General features: G+C 36.4%; 1 protein-coding gene across 6 annotated transcripts in view; it reads left to right on the top strand.

Annotated features, from left to right (window-relative positions):
* mxt (Eukaryotic translation initiation factor mextil) overlaps positions 1-21,699 on the top strand; it is a 146,473-nt gene that overhangs the window by 23,697 nt on the left and 101,077 nt on the right. For 5 of the 6 annotated variants that reach the window (XM_081740647.1, XM_081740656.1, XM_081740637.1 and 2 more), the window contains exons 4-6: positions 2,614-2,780; positions 5,244-5,484; positions 13,677-13,748. In XM_081740647.1, coding sequence (XP_081596773.1) covers positions 2,614-2,780; positions 5,244-5,484; positions 13,677-13,748 — 480 coding nt within the window. The remainder of the gene's footprint in view (positions 1-2,613; positions 2,781-5,243; positions 5,485-13,676; positions 13,749-21,699) is intronic. The other variant, XM_081740652.1, reaches the window with a different exon arrangement.

Genomic DNA, 21,699 nt, shown 5'->3' with positions numbered 1-21,699 from the left:
GATAAAAGTGATAAAGTTTTAACCAATTATACTTCTTTGATATGATGTTATTACAAGGATATTAATTCATTACGTTACTATAGTTAGGAGATTTATAGGGGATAGATTAGATATTCTTAAAATGCCCGCTCTTAATGTAAAGGTAGCCTTACAGGGGTATATATATATTTAATTCCCGCTGTTAAAGAAAAGATCAATATCGCTTTCGTGTGAGAGGACACTCGCTTGGAGAAAATTAAAACTTTAACATAGATCGTCAATTTGAAAGTTGAACAGGAAGTTACAAACTAGATGTTGCTGAGAACATTTTGGTTGTTTTTCTCCAAGTAACATACAGTTTAGGAAGCTAGGCAGGGTTGGCAAAACCATGGTTTTTATTGAAAAAAACAACAAGAAACCAGGGTTTTTTGGTTTAAATAATTTACTCTATGTATTTATATTAGATATGAGCAGAAATTAGTTTGTTTCGCCTTGGTGTTATTATGCAACAACAAAGTTATGTTAGAAGGGGTCACATAAGCTTAAGGCGGAATCCAAACCGCTTCTCGACTTACATCCAAGAGAAATTGTCCATTTGGACACGAAACCGGGATTAATTGGTCACAAATGCGATTGCCGACTCTCTCACGAAGGACTCCTGATAAAAATACGTTGTACTGATCTTTGCATATGCCTACTTGTTAATGTAATTGTCAAGAGTCATTTCAGAAGGACAAAAAGATAAAAACAGTTACACAAATAAAAACATTATACCAGAATTATATATAAATCGGGAAACTCCCGCCTTAGCCATTGGGAAAATCCTGTTATTACTTTAAATGTATTTGTATGTAAAATTTTAAGGTCAATGTATCATAATCACTACGCTAAAACTGAGGTATTAAATTACAAATTTGGTATGTAGATATCATTCAATAAAATTAAAGTCAAATCCAAGTTGATATTGGAAGCTACGTAGGCAATTGATAAATTTTGCCAATTTCTATCAAAATATTTAAGCAACCTTGGCTTCTTTATAAAACAACAGGCATTCATTCAAGCAGAAATATGTAATTTGGTTTCATTTCGTATGTTTAGGCTTCACATCCTTATGAAATACCAAGGTTATCACCCCCATAGCAGAACATGCCGCGATCTGCGATGTGATAGCAGAAAATTTGCCGCGCCTATGCAGAAAAATTGCCAGAGGGGAAAAAAATAGCCAACAGAAAAGTTTACTAGTGGACCAACTCATTAGTTCAAAAATTTTGAGGTCTGGTTAAAAAAAAAAAAATGGTAAATCAGAGAAAGAAGAGGCTGCTATTGCTTTAATAACACATGGTTTCGAAGAATACCCAAAGTTTTAAAATTCTTTTGAAGTTTATACACATGAGTCTAATACTGACGCAAGCTTTTTGAAACATAGATCTAGGTCAGAATTCTTGTTTAATTTGGATATTTTAACTTTTCCAACAAGTAATGTTTCTGTTGACTAAGCAGAGAAGGCTTTCTGTCTTCTTCAATATTCTTTGCATTTGTGAGTATATTCCCATTTCAGTTCTTGATAGATATAGACCACGATAGATTATTATTTGAATACAAGCTTGTCATTAAATATAATCAGGACTTAGTAACCAGATCAAGAAATGAAGGTAAGTTTTTTGAATTGAAAACTCTCTTTAAAGTTCAAGTAACATATTTCGAAGACAAATACTGTTGCAGTAAAGCTAATGATGTTTTGTTCGAGTATACCACTGTCGGAGGCCATATGTGAAAGCTGGGGTTCTGTGGTTACTAATGTGATAGAGAAAAGGCCAGCAGAAAAGAATGGACTTAGTGATGATATTGGAACAACAGACCAGCTTACATTCATTATTCTAAATGGACCCCCATCAGGAGATATATATATATAAACAAGAAAATTCCTTAGTGATCTCATTACAAAATACGGTGTATCGTATCATAAATATTTTAAATCTGCTTCTTTTAGCAAAACTCTTTTACAATATGTGACTTAACAGGTTGTAACTCGAACTACGGATACCACTGAAAATTGTTTACCATCCTTCATGTAACGCTGTAATAAAAACATGATAGTATCATCTCGATTTTTTTATTTTGGAATTCCTGCAGAAAAATTTTGACCTACAAAAGCTCATCGCAGAAAGACAAAGGAAGCTCTGCCATCGAGGCTATCACGGAGAAGACTTTCGCTTAAAGGGACACCTCGAATCGCTACTTGGTTTACACTTAAAAGATGGGTTGTGGTTCTACCGAGAATTGAACACGGGATCCCTTGATTAAAAGATGAAAAGCAGATAAACGTAATACGGATGGTTTGATATGTGGAAACGTCACCATGAAATTCACACGATTTAAAGCATTTTTCTTTTCTTTTCTTCTTCTTCTTCTTTTTTTTTTTTTTTTTTTTTGTTTAAACCATTTTTTTTTTAACAGCTGGTTTAAACCATGGTTTAAACCTGCCAACCCTGAAGCTAGGTAATAGCATTAATCTTGATAAGAATTGCCGTAGCACAGAATGGAATCCAATAGCGAAATTAATTGTGCCGATTCTCTCTTTTTCGCCATAGGATGAGTGAGTTAAAAGACTATTAATTTTTATTTATTTTTCAGATCAACTTGACAGAGCATTTGTTAGTTACCGCAATGGGTGCCGAGATGAACGACTCGATCTCTTATCTCGAATGCAGCTTCTAGAGCTCATAGAACTTCGAGCGATGCAGTGGCAAAACAATGAAAATGTCACTTCGTACTACAAGCAAAAACTTAATCAAACAGAGGTAAGTGGAGTTGATACTTTACGTTAATTATTTCCCACAAAACAATAGTTAGCTTAACTATAGGACATTTCCCATCATCTATACTATAAATGATTCATTCGTTTTCAGAAGGCTATATTTTCAAAGGTATTACACGTACAAACATAAAATCATATATGAAAATAACCGCAAACTCGCCAGGTTTTCTGAGATTCTGTAGAAATGTGTTTTCCGTACTCTCTTCTGAAAGCACGGTGCAGTACTATAACAGACGAAGATTTCGAGTAACAAACTCTTTTGTTGCTTTACTTCAGTTTTGATCAGGGACTAAACTCGTGCTGTTACCTGGGGCCACGTAGAATACGCAATACAAACTTTGTGAGATTTTCATATATCTCTCATGTTTGTACAGTCTGCAGCAAAAAACCTGCAACATGAACATGTAAGTTTATTGTGAAACGATGAAGTCTTTTGCTACAAAGTAAGTGTGAAGGGGGGACGCTGATGTTTCTCCTGGCGTGATTGTGCCACTTAGACGTTATGTTGATTCCCTTGGCTGTTAGGCGTAGTTTCACAATAAACTTACACGCTCATGTTGCGTTTTTTTTTTTTTTTTTGTTTTTTTTTCTGCTGACTGTACAGGTAATACTTTTGAAAATATAGCCTTTTGAAAACAAATAAATCATTATATCAGCCTTGTACTTACACAATAAAATATTGTGTTTCTCCGTTTATACTTACATTATTGTAATTACGCTTATCATTTTTTTAATTTGTATAGTATGTTTATAATATTGGCTATTCGAGTTTTTCATCCATATTTCAAAACAATGGAAGCATCTTAACGAAATGCAACTTAACTTGATTAATGCAGTGTTCAAGCACTTTTTGCCTGTAGATAGTACTGCTTGTATTCATGGTGGAACTGAAGCATATAACTCATGAATACTTGCCAGAGGAGCATTGGACTATTCGCGACTCTTCTAATTTACATTACGAACGATGTCCAAAACTTTCATGTCTGAACCACTCTCATTTAATCCCAGACTTTACAAGAACTATATATTTGAGAATATGTTTTAAAAGTATTCTGTACAGAGCGCATCCTCTCTTTTTTTTTCTTCCACAAGTTTTTTAATACAAGTTTTACACCTAGTGGTGACTACTTCAACATACTCCACCATTTAAAAATCGTGAATTTTCCTGCGGAGGAATGTGTGTGATTATGCAAAGAACTGTAGACTTCTAGCACGAAAATATCTCGCATGTGAAATTTACGGCGCAATGCTGCGTTCAGTTGCGTTAGTGACGACAGAGAAGGTGTTCCTTGAGCTATGGAAACAAATTGTAAATCACTTGAGGCCAAGTCAAGTAAATACAATGGATGCATCAGTATTTGAAACCCTGGTTACCGAATAGCAGCTTGGCAGTTGCAATCTTCGTACGGTACTTTTGACAACTTGCGCGACAGAACGATAGCGAACGTTTCTGATACTCAATGTTCAGTTTAAATGGAATTAATCAATGCTGCCAAATGATAGGCTCACGATATCTACTAGATATGCAGTGGTATACCGTCGATCATTTTGAAGCAATCTTTCGTATGCTGGATATTTCGAGTTAGAGTCCAGGGTTCTTTCCATAATTACACACGTTCTTCCACAGGAAAATTCACGATTTTTAAATGGCGGAATATGTATGAGTATTATCATCTAATTGTACCGTATCATTATGGAAACAACTATGCTGTAAATCTTATAATTGGATGTGTTTTATTAGTACTCGTAGTTCACTTCTCTCCATTTTGGTGCGTGTTGTCAACTTCCTTACAAAGGCAGCTCTGTGGGGGAGGAGGAGAAAAAAGAAAGGCTGTCTTCTGGACACGGTACTTTTAAAACATTAAAATAAATGTATAGTTGTTTTGAAATGAGGATAACTGGGAGTGAATTCGGACATGGAAGTTTTGGACATTGTCCTTACATAAATCAGAAAACAATTGATAGTGAGAGAAAAAGATAAGGTACATGCTTTCAGTAAATGTCTTATTTATTGCATGCGTATATATTTCTTCCTTTTAGCCCCTGTTTTAGGTGTGCATGATCCTAGTTTCAATTTGGAAAGGGAAGTGTGGTTTTACGCAGCATAATGACCAATCTTGGGATCTATTGAATCCAAAGCTAGCGAATTAAGACTCAAGTAAGCCAGGAATAATCAAGTTGACAATTAATACGCTGAGTGCAATTCATTCAGATGAACATGCCTCATTTGATCATCAAGAATTCTTTAATATTATAAGCGTCAACGTGCTTGTATTATTATTCTTTTATAAGTACGTACGTATTTCAGGTAATGCTCTGTGTAATAGACAGATTGACACTGCGTAAGATTCGCTTTCAAACTAGATTAATTGGGCTATCTGCCTTTGTCACAAGTAATATCGTGCAAAGTAATAGGTAAATTAATAATTTGTGTTATTTTTTCTAGCAAATTGAATTCTCATCAGCTCCGGAGACTCCACAAGTTGTAAGTGGATTGACGACTCCAAGCACTGGAACCGGTTTTAGTTTTGGCACAACTACTCCACCTGCAACACCTGTACAACCAAATCTCTTGTCACCAGGTGAAGTTATTAAATCCTCAGGGAAGTATGCAAAGCCTACAAAAATCCCAGGAAAAAATTATTATAAAGATGAAGTAGTCATTCGTAACTCGGATTCAGGAAAGGGTGAGTAGTACTTATGTTATAGTTTGATGTGTGAAATAATTTAGTACTTTAGTAAGTTCTCATTATTTGCTAATTTAGATCATTTACTAATTTATACTTTTAGATTAATTTACTATTTGTTATTTGTATGTGACTTCATATATATAGTAATCTTACTAGTAGGTGCTTCAGCTTAATTCGAATTATGGTGTTGCCATACGACGGAAGTCGAATTGATGTTTGGTGTGAACCAATGAGCTCGCAATGCGTTATTGCCAGTCATTCTGAGAGAGTCGCGTTCAGTGGACTAATATTACGATGTGTTACTAAGGTTCTTGTCTCACTAAGAATATACAGCATGTTAGTTGAATCTGACTCCTATATACCGCGACATCGCTTTAAGCGGATTGGTTGGCATAACAGCGTTCAAGGTCAAACCTCAATTTGGCAGCTGCGTGCAATAAACTAGTATTTTAAGTGAATACAAATATATTATTTTCCCTCTCTATCTCTCAATACCGCATGTATTAAGTATTCACTGTGAAACGATTCTTTTTTTTAAAAAAATATTTACCATATGCTGTGCTCAAGAGTGGAAATCAGTTTCGTTGGGCGGGGGGGAATCTTGGTAACTCACTGGTACAGTGGAAACAGCTGTAGGCAGTAGATTTTGAAATGGGGATGTAGGTATTCGCCAAAATATCATTGTAATTTCAGGGTCTTTCGTACTCTGCAGTGGTAATCGTTACATGTAGCGGTACAGCGAAAGATTTTGTTTCAGAAATCGTTTACCAAGTCATTTATGATAATTACTTTTGAAAATTTAAAAAGTACTTGCATCATTGAGCAGAATACGATGTGGGATAGGATTCACTTCGGAGCGTAAATTTACATGCTTAAACTCTTTACACACCATGAAAGCTTCATATTTGACATAGTTATTGTTATATTCATAATTTTCCCAGATGTTCCCACTTCCTTGTAATTCGTAGTTCATATGCATTGGTGTTCTCTTGAGCCTCAAGGTCACGATTGAGAAAGTTAAAGATTTATTTTACCGGTATGCATATATATATATATATATACGAGGGGGAGTCAAATGAAAACCATAATTATTTTTTTAAATATTATTTATTGGTCACACATGGTACAGAAGTAAATCACTTTTCAACATAGACCCCTCCTCGTTCAATGCAAGTCCGCCAGCGCTTCGGAAGAGCCTGAATACCTGCAGAAAAAAAGTCTTTTGGGCGACGGCGCAACCACTCTTGCACCGCGTTGCGTACCTCTTCATCGGAGTGGAACTTCCTGCCGCCCATTGCTTCTTTGAGCGGACCAAACAGCGGACCACTCCTTGCTCGCTCGCTTTGTTTCAGGCTGATGGTAATGCACCCATGTTTCGTCACCAGTGACGATTCGTGACAGGAAGACATTACCGTCACGTTCAGCACGCCACAAAAGGTCTTCGCAAGCATCAACGCGTCGCTGTTTCAGTTCAGGAGTCAGTTGTCGGGGCACCCATCTTGCAGACACCTTATGAAACTGGAGAACATCATTCACAATATGATGTGCCGATCCATGACTCATGTGTACACATGCTGCAATTTCGTCTATTGTCACACGGCGGTTTTCCAAAACGATGGCTTCAACGGCTGCAATGGTCTCTGGAGTCACTACGCGCCGAGCCTGGCCGGGGCATGGAGCATCGGCCACAGACGTAACACCATTTGCAAATTTCCGGCACCATTCATAGGTTTGTGGCTGTGACAAACACGCATCTCCATACTGAACCTTCATTCGCCTAAAAATGTCAATCTGTTTCACACCTTCACTTCGCAAAAACCGAATCACAGAACGCTGCTCCTCGCTGGTGCATGTGGCTAGTGGGGCTGCCATTTTGGAACTGTTGTTGCGCCGGTATTTGTGCATCTGCCGGCTGCTGCCACCTAGGAGACATCCGGCATACTATCGTAAACAGGCATGCCAACTTACAGCTCACTGGCGCCATATGCGGATTTTTATTTCTACTTTTATGGTTTTCAGTTGACTTACCCTCGTAATATACAAACGTGTGCAAATTATTAGACTAAAGTTTGAAAAATGAAGAACCTTAAATACAATTTTAAATAAATCCTGTATTCCTGCGTTCTTTCACCATGATATAACCTGTTAGTATTTTGTGTGCATTCCTTTCGATTTTATTTCCATTTCTTTACGCTTTGGTATACTTTTCATTAACTTTATGCAATTCTTTTTCACTTCCTCATCGCTATGCCATATTCTGGTAAGTGCTGCTATGGTTATTCTTTTTCTTTTCACTTTCTTCATTATAATAGCCCACAAGTTTTCGGTAGGGTTTAAGTCGGGACTATTGCCTGGTCATGGCAGAACATGAATACCATTTTTCCTCAGAAAATTAGTTACAGTCCTTGCTTTATGGCATGGAATATTATAATGTATCTGAGTGTATTTATTAAAAATTGTATCAGAATATCAAATACCAAACATCATATTCAGAGGAGCAACTGCTCCCGTAAATCCTTGTAAAGTTCGCAGCGAAAAACCTGCAACATAAGCATGTAATTTTATTGTGAAAATAAGAAGTCTTTTGTTCCAAAATAAATGTGCAGGAGAGGACGCCGAGGTTTCTCCTGGCGTGATTCGTTCCAATCGCGATGTTGATTCTCTGCGCTGTTAGGCGTAGTTTCACAATAAACTTACATGCTCATGTTGCAGGGTTTTTGTGGCGGACTGTACAAGGGTCATTCAAGATTGACCGGGATTTTCGTACATAAATAATCGATGAATAGCCGGATCGTAATGAAACTTGCGGGGGATGTAATGTATTCATTCTCGAGTAACTAGCGCCCAGCATGACGTATTTGACGCATGCGCAGCGGTTGCACCGAACATGGCGGCAAGCAGTGTATCTGTGGGCTGTGGAACAACGGTGTATAATCATATTTCTTGTGAAGGAGAAAGTTAAACCAGCTGAGATTTTCAGAAGATTGCAAGCACAGTGTGGTGAACAAATGATGTCACGAACAAGAGTGTACGAATGGTGTGAACCGTTTCGCGAAGGACGGGAGCTGCCGTCCGCTGGAAAGACCATGGCAAGTGTCTTCTGGGACATGAAGGGTGTTATCCATGTGGATTTTCTGGACAAAGGAAGCACAATTATTACTCGAGTATTACTCCACATTGTTACTGCAGTATTATGCCCAGTATTACTTCACATTGTTGATTGGTGCTGTACGAAAGTCTATTCGCAAGAAGAGACCTGGGATGTTGTTTGGAAATGTCATTATCCGTGACAATGCCCGTCCTCACACGGCCAATGTGAAAACAAGAACTCTGGGCGAATTGCGCTGGGAAGTTCTGCCTCATCCCCCCTACAGTCCAGATTTAGCCCCCAGTGAATATCATTTGTTTGCACCCCTTAAAGACCATCTGGGAGGAAAAAAATTCACGACAGATAAAGCATTGCGGAACTATGTCCTCCAGTGGCTACAACAACAACCAAGTTCTTTCTATGCCAAAGAAATTAGGGAGCTGAAACAATGATGGCAGCAGTGCCTCGATGCTCACGGAAAATACTTTGAAAAGCTGACATAGTTTGGTGCTTCTTGTGCTATCTGTTTCCTGTGAAAAAATAAAAGTCCCGGTTAACCTCGAACGTCCCTTGTACAATAAAGTTAAAAATATATTCAAGTGTACCACAACACCTCAATGAAGCCTAAATTAACAAAATATACAGGATAAATGTGTAATACTTGGTACCTTACCTTGTTGCAGTCATCCTCGAATCTATTTTTCATTACCTTTGCCCATTCCAACCTCTTCTTTGCCATTGCTGTGTAACCACCTTTCTGCGGGGCTTTCGCGCTGGTAAGTCCGCTGCACATAATCGTCTTCTCACTGTAGACGGAAATATGTCACTTCCGTACGCCTTTAACTGATTTGACAAATCCTTGCTAGTAGCTCTTCTATTGGATTTGGTCATCTGTAGTAGTTCCCTTCGAACACAAGGTCTGATTTTCAGTTTATGCCCATATTTACCTGAGCGGCTTTGCGGTTATGACTCACTTTCAAATCCCGACTTATTCGACTGTTTTTTTAAGAAATAGTTTTCTGACTATTTCTTGCTGTGTGTAACGTTTTCCTTTCAGAAGACACTCAGCTAATGCAATTTTACGTGGTGATAAGTCTTTGGTTTTGTCCATAATTGTCATTTTCACTAAACTTCCGAATACAGAACAAAAGAAATTTTAATACTTTTTTTTTTTTTTTTTTTTTTTTGCACAGACCTTCAGTTTTTTTTTCTTTTTCTTGCTTTAAAAAAATATCAACTGTACACACTACAAGTGGGGTGGAAAAAAATTCATCGAAAATGCTGAAAAATTGACATTTAGTCTAATAATTTGCACGTCTGTATATAATATATATATATATATATATATATATATATATAATATTGATTTGAAGCTATTTACGATATTGTTGCACGTTAATATAAGTGAGGAAGACAATGTAATATGAGGAGTTACAAGTAAAACTTACTCAGCTCCGGTATAGTAGAAAACCAGGTGAAACAGCAAATAAAAATCGTGTCAGCTCTATATGTCCGGTATATAGGGATGTGGATGTATGTGAACGGCATTATGGAAGTTTTAAGCTTACCTGCAGTTGTAGAAAAATACATTAAATATTTAACAAATATTTCTCTAAGGAATTCTCCCTGGTACACCGAGGCTATGAGACGAGTAGTCCACGTGGTACTAATGGACGCTTCGAAACACGCATTTTAATTTTCTGGAGAAATTTCTTGACATTATTGTAACATACGTAACTTTTATTTGTGTTAAATAACATTCATAAACTTCGAGAATTGATTGAAAAGTAATGTCTTCATGGCTGTAACTTCTTTATTTGTTAATCGATTTTCAAACTTCTTTTTGAACCCGATAGTACATTTGTTAAATTATATCAACTCTATGTAATACGCTGTTTACTTTTCGACATAATGTATCCCTTTCCACGCACTTGAACCAACGCGTGGCTAGTTGGCTTCGGAGAGGAATTTGGTGATCGTTGTTGACACCAGGATTGAATGGCTGGCAGATTCCACCTCGTCGTCAGAACGAAAGTGATGGCCTTTAAGGCAGGCACGTAGCCAAGGGATGGGTCCGGGGTACGGACCCCTCCCCCTTCGAAACCAGAAATTAAAAAATATTAAGGTAGGATGAAACAAAAAGAAACGAGAAAGAGAAAAATCATTGTTAAAAATGAAAAGCGTTTGGTTACTCTTTCTTATGAGAAGCTTTATGTAGAGGAAACGGAGATGGGGGGAGGGGGGATTAAGTTAAAAATGGATATTATTGGAACGGAGCATTCCGAATTCCATCTAGCTCCATGCTGATCCTATGGACTACAAATGACGATCCATAAACCAGTTCTATCAGATAGACTCTCAGGTAGAACTTAAGAAATGCCCACAATCACCAATAATATGATCCTGATTACATACTATAGATTCCAGTTACACTTGTTAAAGAAATTTTCAATTTCGCGGCAACACTAATCAATTTTATAGAATGTCTTTACTGCTGAAAACGATCTTGGTGCTATCCTTGACAGCATTAAACGAAAATAAGAAAAGGAAGAAGAAAGAAGACAAGAAGAACAGAGTTGGAATGACCTCGGAAGACTATATCTTTTTCAGTACTTTTTTTTTATTTTACTCGAGATTTCTTCATAGATTGTTATTAAAATACTTACTAACATATTCTCATTTTATTGTCCGAACAAATTAATAGGGGAGCTCCTTCGTAGCTAAACGGTTAGCGTGCGCGCCTTTGGCGTGGGAGACCCGGGTTCGATTCCCGGCGGGAGCTCATGTGGTTCGGATTCCACGTTAATCAGTAGGTCCACGTCTCATATAGCCTCGCTGCTGAACGGGACGCTAAACTAAAATCACATCACATCAAATTAATAGGGATATATCGCCAGTAAAATAATTTAGATTGATCGAGCCCCTGTATGATAAGCACAGTATTTCGTCTTGGACCCCCTCCCCTATTATGAAATCCTGGCTACGTTCCTGCTTTAAGGTGGTCTTTCATCTTTGGGAAGTGGTGAAAATTGCAGGGTGCAAGGCACTGTAGGATAGGTGCAGTAGAACCTCCTTGAACTGCAGACGTTGCAGTCTCTCTTGTATTTATGATTTGTTAGCGGGCGGACGTTGTTGTGCTGAAGAACAGGGTCCAATCCCTTCTGGACGCGGCGCAACCATGCGTGGAGTTTCTCTAGTGTTTCCGCATAGCATTTAGAGAGTGTCATAGTTCCCTCTTCCAACACGTCAGTGAACAACGACAGTCTTGAAGTTCCCAAAAATGGTCACCATGACTTTCCTTGCAGATTGAACCACCTTGAACTTCTTGGGACGTGGAGCTGTGCTATGGCGGTACTCCCAATGATTGTCGCTTGTTCTTAGGGTCAAAATGATGTGTTCATGATTCATCTCTTGTGAAGCACTGGAGAAGAGCCTCACTCTTACACCGGGCCAACTGATCTAGGCAAACTTGCTTCCTCCTGCATTTTGTATTCTTTCGTCAGCCTTTGCAGGACCCGACGAGTATACACCTTAATACCCCAGCATCTCGGTTACGATAAAATGCGCTCTTTTTTTGGGAAGTGTTGAGTTCTGTTACTGTTTGATTGTACAGTTCCCACGTATTTCGATGTTACTTACCTGATGCGATGAGGGGTCAACTATGGGTTGATCAAGCTACTAGAGGTAACTGGATTTGGTTGTTTCAACTGCTTGACCCACCGTCTCATTATACTGACGTCATTGCAGCGTCGTCGTAAACAGCTGTTATTCGGCGACGAATTTGAGAAGCTCGCAACACATAGTTGTCAGGAACGCAATGAGTGTCCGCTGCTTCAACCTTATCTCCATGTTGTTCGCCATCTTGCTCAGTTATCAGCACACCAACGACGCATGAAACAAAAGAAATAAGTGTATTATACAGAGGACAAATGAAGGACGATTTTGAAAATCGGTTAATAAATTTTAAAAAGTTACAGCCATGGATGCATTTCTTTTCAATGCTTTAAAGTATGTCTCGTCAGTTTTTTAATCACCGTACTTTAGGAAGGAAAATTAGTCAAAAAGTTTGGAGGGAACTCGGTTAGTCTTCTTGGGGTAGATTAAATCTTGGAAACAAATTGCGTTCCTAAAATCAGTACATAATTACTATAACGTAGATTAGAGATATGTTTTTTCTATCAATTTTCCACTGGCATTCAGTGTTGCCAGAAAATGTATTGAGTTTAAGCACCTATAGATGTTCCTGAAATTATTTCATTTGTAGGTCCAGATGTCTCGGTGTTACGAAGTGTGTTATCTATAAATTGTAAACTTACATTTTGTTATAATTTTGTTTATGGTTTTAATATAATGAAATTCGTTATTATGATGTAACATAATACTGTAAGTTTTCGTTGAGATTTCTTGGGCCAGATTTATTTATTATTTTTTTATTTTATTTTTTATTTTTATTGATTGATTGATTGATTGATTGATTGATTGATTGATTGATTGATTGATTGATTGATTGATTGATTGATTGATTGATTGATTGATTGATTGATTGATTGATTGATTGATTGATTGATTGATTGATTGATTGATTGATTGATTGATTGATTGATTGATTGATTGATTGATTGATTGATTGATTGATTGATTGATTGATTGATTGATTGATTGATTGATTGATTGATTGATTGATTGATTGATTGATTGATTGATTGATTGATTGATTGATTGATTGATTGATTGATTGATTGATTGATTGATTGATTGATTGATTGATTGATTGATTGATTGATTGATTGATTGATTGATTGATTGATTGATTGATTGATTGATTGATTGTGCGTGCTTGGAAAGGTTCAAACACAGTGCTTTGAGTTTCTAATTTTCGATATAACGTGATATTATACCCAAACAGGACTAAAATTTAAAAATCGTTATATTATGAAAAGTATATTGCATATAGTGGATTTTTTCTGCTACTAAAAATTGTTTAGAGTTTTATCATCGTAGTATTTTTCATTGTTAATTTTATTTTATGCATTGAGTGTCAGCAGTGATATGACGCGATATATTGTATACGTTGTAATATTTCATTTATATTGTGCTTCAGTGATGGGAATCAAAGGTAGAAGGGTTCACATGATCGAGGAACTGAGTGAGACCATCATTTCATTTCAGAGAGGTAGGAAAGACGGACAATGTATGTGAAATCAGCATGCTGCTCCTTCCTGCATGGTCTCTCTTTACAAAGGGGAAAAAGGAATACAATTTCTCTGAGTGTGTGCTCTCCTACGCATGTGCTCGAGAAAAATGATGTAACGACTTTTTGTGTGCAATTCTTATTGTACTAATAGCTAACTATCATGCTTAAAATACCTTCCATCAATTTAAATTTAGGTTCTTAATATTTCATGAAATTAAATTTATTTTAAAAAATAGTAATGCTAATAATTAATTCTGTGCGAAACTGAACTTTGTTAAATACCGTGCTTCCTTAATTACTAAAATAAAATCTAGATTTGTGCGTGGCCTACTTGCTAGTACGCTTGTGTTCGGATTCCTAGTGAGACTCAAGATTTTTCTTTATTTTTAGTCCAGAGATGAAATCAAAACATTTATTGATAAGATTACTTGGAAACGATGCACTGACTAAGATTATCCAGTTAAGTATGCGCTATCTGGTTAAATCTATCCTCTCTGCAGGCAGCAGCACCGTAGATTATTATTTACTAGTTGAAACTTACGCATAGTCGAAAAAATCGTCCTTTATTTGATTTCTATTTTACGTATACTGTAACTTAGGAACCAAACATCTGCACACCTAATATTTCACAAGCAGATCAGTCTACAGAGTGTCTATCGGTCACGAAAAAGTCACGAAATCAGAAAACGGTCATGAAAGTCACGAAATTTAGCTTTTGGGTCACGATTTTTTTTTTACCTGTACAATTGTAAGTACAGATTGGAAAATTTTGTTCTGTGAAACGTCAAAATTCACCATAAAAAATATCTATGGCTGGCTTTAGACGCTACCAAATCGCAAGCAAAGTACGTTTCTATCGCATGGATGAAAATTCGGCCTAATTCGCACGCGAATTCGCTCTTGAAAATGTTAGGAAATTTTATGATTTGGTAAAGAAAAGGTCACGAAAAAGTCACGAAATTTCATTTTGGACTTTTAGTAGACACCCTGGTCTACCACCATGTCAAATTTGATCCAGATCGAATGAATTTGATTGAACTCTTACATTGAAGACCTATTGATTTTTCAGGAAATGAAGGACGAAAACGGTATAATCGTGCCAACGGTATTAGAATTTACACCATAAAGTAATCCTAGGTGGCGCCACTGCTTTATTTTCACGTTACATGCTTTTTTTCCTGAAATCATAGTTTACAGTTCTTCAGGTATTGAAAAGTTACTTTCATTAAAAGATAACATTTCGAAAATTTATATGGTCCTAGAGATGCGTTCCCTCTTAGATTACGGGCTAGTTCATTCTGAAGTGAGAATTTTAGCTGTCTTCTTTCCCAGTGTTAAATGTAAACTATGAGGTCCCTCGTGGCTATATGCTTAGCGGACGTGTCTTCGGTGGGAGAAATCAGCTTCGATTCCCGGTGGGAACTTGTGTAGTTCGGATCCCACGTCAAGCTGTAGGTTCATGTCTTACAAAGCCTTGCTGCTGAAAGGGACGCTAAAATCTAATCCATCCAAAATTGCAAAATATTAGAAAATTAAGACAGTCCTAGGGGGCGCCGTTGTGAACAAATATTTACCTGCTACCCGTCTGTCATGACTGTATGGCCAGCGTACGGATCTTTGCGTTCCGGAGACGTGGATTCGATTCTCGGCTAGAGTTCATGTTCAAATCTGATTAAGTCGTAATACATGTCCCCTATAGCCTTGGTACTGAAGGGAACGCTAAACTTTAATCCCACTAAAGCTACCCGTCTGATCTCTGACTTCGTGATTTGAAACCAAAATTTGCTAATTTTTAACCCTTCTCGGATCTTCAAGTTACGAATAGACATAACATATATACATATAAGTGTTTCGTCATTACGTTATAGCGTAAATGCTAAAAATATGTAGAACAATCCTAAATTCCCAAAACGCTGTTTCCTAAACTTAGGATCGTATCACTTAGAGCAGCTGTAAATAAAATATTAGCGAATTGCTATAAATTTAATGTAATATTGATGCTTATTTAAGTAGAGCATCAAAAATGACTAGATAAAATTTTGTTTGTGAATCCGTATGTTTCTTCTTAATTACACCTACATATGCATTCTTAGCTACTTGAATATGATGTTTTCTAATTACTAAAGTGATTACTAGATCTTGTTTTGTGTGTTTCAAACATAAATACTTACCTAACATTTAAATCATAACAAATCACGAAATGTAGTGTATATATATATATATATATATATATATATAACAAAAGTTAAAAAATAAAATAAAATGATCTGAATATAGTGACAGCTCTGTGGACCTTTGTCAATATTTCTTGCGAATGACGCAAGACGTATTAATGAATATTCGGATTGTTTTAATCGTTCCAAATTTAGTTACATAGATAATAGCGTTATAGGAAATAGAAAGACAGTACTATTAATGAGTTTGGAAAGAGCAACCGCATTCTTGTTTAGAGAAAGTGAAGTGGAGGTTAGTTTACCCAGGATTTGTCAGCACACGAAGGTCATTTTTTAGGTTCGATTTCTTCAAGATCCCACTTTTTAACGCTTAAGAAGAAAACGAACATTCACGAGAATCGCATTTATGTTACCATATTTGTGTGAATATAGGCCGCACTTTTTTTTTTCGTAAATTTTGGCTTGAAAAATCATGGTGCGGCCTATAATCGAGATTTTTCCTCTCAGATAATAAATCGTCAATTTCAAAATGGCGCGTACACGTATCTTGTGGGTTGAAATTAATACCATTACAAGTTACTGCAGTTACTTTTGTAAACCATCAAATACTTAAAAAGAAAATAGCAGAAAAACTGTACCTTGTTCGCAAAAATTTCCAGCTTCATTGGGTACGGATAGCACCTTACACTGGCACAAAAATCACTTGTACACTTAATACTTTCATTAACAGAAATATGTATCTTTGTTAATAGTATATATAATATAAACAGTATATTTATATACAGCAGCTATTCTTGAAAAAAGAAAAGCAACTCTGTTCACCAGAACTGCATCAGCTTGTTTGTACCCACCCAAATCAAACACAATCACCTCCCACCATTTTAGTGTGACCAGCGTCTGATTCTTCACTCTCGCTAGACAGAATGCTGCTCAGAGACACTATCACAAAGGTCATCTTCAGTCCCATCAAGATAATTGAAAATCCAGGTTTTTTTAAACTTCTCGTGACAAGTTCTTTCGATATTGATCGCCAAGCAGATAAAATCCAACGGCACACTTTCTGACACAGATGCACGTTGCAAACTGCCTCCTGGCATCGAAGTTGCTTTGTTCATGATGTAATTTCTATAAAATTGTCTTACATTAGCTTTGAGTGGATGACTGAGACACACATCCAAAGCTGTAACACACAACTTTCTCGTAAATTTAGTAGTGCGGCCTATATTCGAGATTTACTTTTTCTATAATCTCGTGTCAAAAGTTTAGGTGCGGCCTATATTCGCTCAAATACGGTAAGTGGATGGTGCAAATGAATATCCATAAAATGGAGGCATAATTAATCAACTGTTGTACTATTCATAATCCCAAGTCCCAATCAATCCTCCACTCCATTTACACTGGCCTAATTGCTAGCGCACATGAGCCTTTCGTACACGTGGTCCTAGATTCGATCTCCGGTAGAAGAGCACTGAACCCGTTACGGTAGTTCGGATTCCACTTTAAATTATAAGTCCACGTCTCATAGCCTCGTTGTTGAAAAGGGACGCTAACCTTGAATAAATGTTCAAATACTCTAGCTCCACAGTTTCTAGTTTTCATATAGCACTTAAAACCACATGTGAAAGCAAGTGGCAACCGTATATTTGCTCTACTGGCTTAATTCCCATGGAAAGTAAGAAGCCTATCAACTACCTTTGGGCAGAACACTGAAGAATAAGATTCAGCAGTGAGGTTGTTCGAGAGTGGAGAGTCTGATATAGTCTGATATGTTACCATTTTAAAAAGAGATTCAAAAAAAAACTACATGAACTACCCTAATATATATCCGGAATAGCATAGGGAAGTGTACTTGGACCACTCTTACTTCATATTATACATGGATGACCTGACTAGTCGCTTCAACTGAACTTCTAGCAGAATCCTATTATTTGCAGACGACTGCAAAATGTTCAAGGAAGCGAACAGTATAAAAGATTCAGAGCTACTTCAAAACGACCTAAATATTTTTTTTCTTTGTGGTGATACACATGACTTATAAAAGTGAATCCCGATAACAGTAGATCCATAACATTTTCCCTAAAGAAAAACATTATAGACACCTCATACAACATAAATGGTTCGTCCATCACGAGAGTCAATAGGCATAAGGATCTAGGAATTACTTTTGACACAGAACTGACTTTCACAGAACATATAAACACTATCACTAAGCAGTCGATGCGCATACTAAGACTTCTGTACAGATTAACAGAAATATGGAACCTCTCTTCCTTAACAACGTTCTACAAGGCAATAATGTCTACTAAAATGGAATATGTTTACCAATCTGGACAATGGCAGCTTCTACAAACCTATAGCTGCTAAACTTCTTCCTTACAATAATAAGTTTTAGAGTATTTCGTACGATGTGCGATGACAAAACACGAACTGTTACAAACACTAAATATTCAACTACCTGACACTTGTCATAAAATCAGTGACCTCAAATAGCTGTGTAAACTCACATACGATCGAAACGCTACTTTCAGAATTGTATTTCCGAATTCTATTCAAACACGTAACACATGCACTACGACGTCATTTTAGTGGATAAATTTTAGTCAGCTGTTGTCAACTTTTCTCGTTATTACGTAAATGTTATTTTATTCATTATTATTATTATTATTATTATTATTATTATTATTATTATTATTATTATTATTATTATTATTATTATTATTATTATTATTATTATTTTATGTTTCCATCTTAAATTTGTTAGATATTCCAGTGTAAACTAGCTTTCAGCTATATCTGGAGTTATGTTCGTAAATAAATAAATAAATAAAAATAGCATATCACAATATTGAGAGCGGTGATTATATTCAATGAGAAAAAGTGGAAAGGCTATTACTCACCGCAAAAAATGTGTAGCAGAATATTATTCTACATACAACAGGTAGCGCTTTCGGAAGATGCTACTTCCTTCATCAGCCTGTGGTAGACTTCAAAAAGGATAAAAAACATGAAGGATGGTTAAAAAATGGTTAAAAGGTTAGGATATGTGAAAAACAAATCTTCTGTCAAACGTTAAAACACAGGGGAATAGAAACTCACTGACATTGTGTACCGCTACCGCATGTGGAAGAATATTCTGCTACATATATATATATATATATATATATATATATATATATATATATATTCGGTGAGTAATAGCCTTTCCGCTTTTTCTCATCAAAAATGACATACTTGTGTGTGTGTGTTTCTATTCTTGAAAAAATGTGGAAATATGCCGTTTATAAGACCTTCTGTTTTATTTGTTACGTTTGGGATAGTACAACACGCTGGTAGTCGTACACAAGTAAACAGAAATTCAAAATAAATATCAACAAACATTGCAGTGTTCACTATTGTGGTTACAGCTTAATGATTTGGACAGAGTTAACTTCTAGGGACTGTTTTTGTACTTAAATAATGTTTAACTTACTACAATGATCAGTGCTTAACGCAAGAAATGTTCTAGACTAGTCGTTACTAAAGTAAACAAATTATTCGATAGTCAAAACCCAAAGTTTTATTATTTTCTATTTATTTATTTACAAACGTAATTCCAGATACAGCTGAACGCTAGTTTACACTAAAATTTCTAATAAATCTGAGAGATGGTAACATTGTTCAATTAGGGAAATTCGACTTATTTTTTATTTTCCCTTTCCAATATTTAAGCGCTAAATTTATCATACATTATTCCGTTGATAGCCTGTAACCATAATACATAGAACCTAAACTTCTACAGGATATGTATAATTAGATGAAACTTGCTTCTTCCGTTCAAAGTCTGTGTGTATTGCAAGATTCTACATGCTCTTCTAACACACGTGCTCTAAACAAAGATCAGACGACAACCACGGATAAGACATCGTCAACGATCGTGAAGTGACGAAGATTACTCAAGTCAGCAACATTTCTGGATGAAAGGAGCCAAAACACCGCAGAAGGCATCAATCTCCATCGGTTGATCATCACCTCCACTCTCTAGGACATCTAGTCTCTGAGAGCTCCTTTATACTTACCATTCTCTAGGACGCCTGATCTCTGCAAATACTTCACAAGTCCCTAAGACGCCTGTCTCTGGGTTTTATTCCCCTCTCTAGGACACCTGGTCTCTGAGAAGTACCTACCCACATCTTGAAATCTGTAATGGCGTAAGAGCCTTGGTTCCTCTCGCCTTAAGACGCTTGGTCATCGGACTCCTTCAAATTCACCAACAAATCACCAAGATATCTAGAGGAACTTACATTTTATCTGTAATATTTATTACTACTGTATATAAGAAGAAACATTTATAATAAGAGGCGATTGGGCAAAGTTCAAATTCCAGTCTACCATCTTTTAGCTCTACCCTAAAAGACAGATTTTTACACTATTTATCGTAATGCTTGTTGCCCCCTATCAATACATCACTTATTGCTCAACAGATTCGTAGTACGTAAAATTTTCCTACCCTATTCTCATTTAACACCTTCGAAGAAGGTAACAGCACAAATTGTCGAAATTCTTTACTGCACTACAACAGTAAGCACTATAAAAATCGTTGTTGCATTCAGTAATGAATGTGGAACCGTTTTATTCGTTATTCTCTATCGATATAAACATTATGTATTGAAAATGTGAATGCATGAATAGTTAAATTGCTTTCTTCGCTTTCAGTAATTGAAATCTGTATTGAAACCTAATATTTTTAATAAAATAGTTTAAATTTTAGGATTATTTAATAACAAGTGACTACTCAATAATTACAAATTTAGATCTGTGTTTAATTCTTATTTTACTAATAAGTGAAATATATTATTTGTACAATGAATAAGAGTATTCAGAGTTGGAAAGAGAGGTAGGGGAATGGCTTAAGTAGAGGTGGGAAAGGAAGGGTTCCTGGTTTAATATCATACCTTTTAAACTTGTGGTAAACAACGTTGTTACTGTTGACTTTCTGGATTTCTCCTGTCTCCCTCTTCCAATACGTTACAGAGGCAGATCCATTTTCATCCGAACAAATTGAAGTTGCTTACCTTGGTATGGAGCATTGCACGACATCGCAGTGTCCATTGCAGCTTTACCGGGAATATATTGTCCCACTCCTGCTTACCATTTATCATGCCAACCCGACATGACGAAAGACACCGTTTGAGAAGTATAAAAGCACAGTAATTCATGCGACTAGAATTTTGCCTCTCAATAGGAATATCCTCTAAAGAATAGCAAGTTTTTTCTTTCTTTCTTCATTTCATTAACAGTGGCCTGTTCTACCACAAAGCTATTGTTTTGACGCTGTTCTACTATGTCGGAAAGAGTTATTAGGTATCTTCCTGAAAAAAGTTTCTTAAATTTTGGTCGGCATTGTGCCCACTACGCCTCTACTCTGCTACACAACAGCCAGGACACTGATACTAACATGCTACAGTTTTGATGTTCTGTGAACCCGGTTTTGGCATGTGTTACTGTCTGCAAGCTGTCCTGATTCAAATGGATCAGCCTCTGTATTTTCATTTAGCGTATTCTTTGACCATCATTTACTTGACTTCTTTTATTCTCAACATAGCCCTTGTAAGTTAAATTAAAGATTTAATATGTTATTCCACTTCATTTGTGGATTATCAGCAAAGAATGGTTCTTTTGCGCAATGTCAAAAAATTATATATTTTCAGTGATGATCCTGTAGTTCTTACTTCGTAATATGACATATCTGAATTGTTAAGAATAATTTGAAGCTATTA

Source organism: Thermobia domestica, chromosome 2, assembly GCF_964235325.1.
Source record: "Thermobia domestica chromosome 2, izTheDome1.hap1.1, whole genome shotgun sequence".
NCBI lineage: Eukaryota > Metazoa > Arthropoda > Insecta > Zygentoma > Lepismatidae > Thermobia > Thermobia domestica.
Note: the sequence above shows the minus strand (reverse complement) of the source record. Positions and strands in the feature narration are given on the sequence as shown.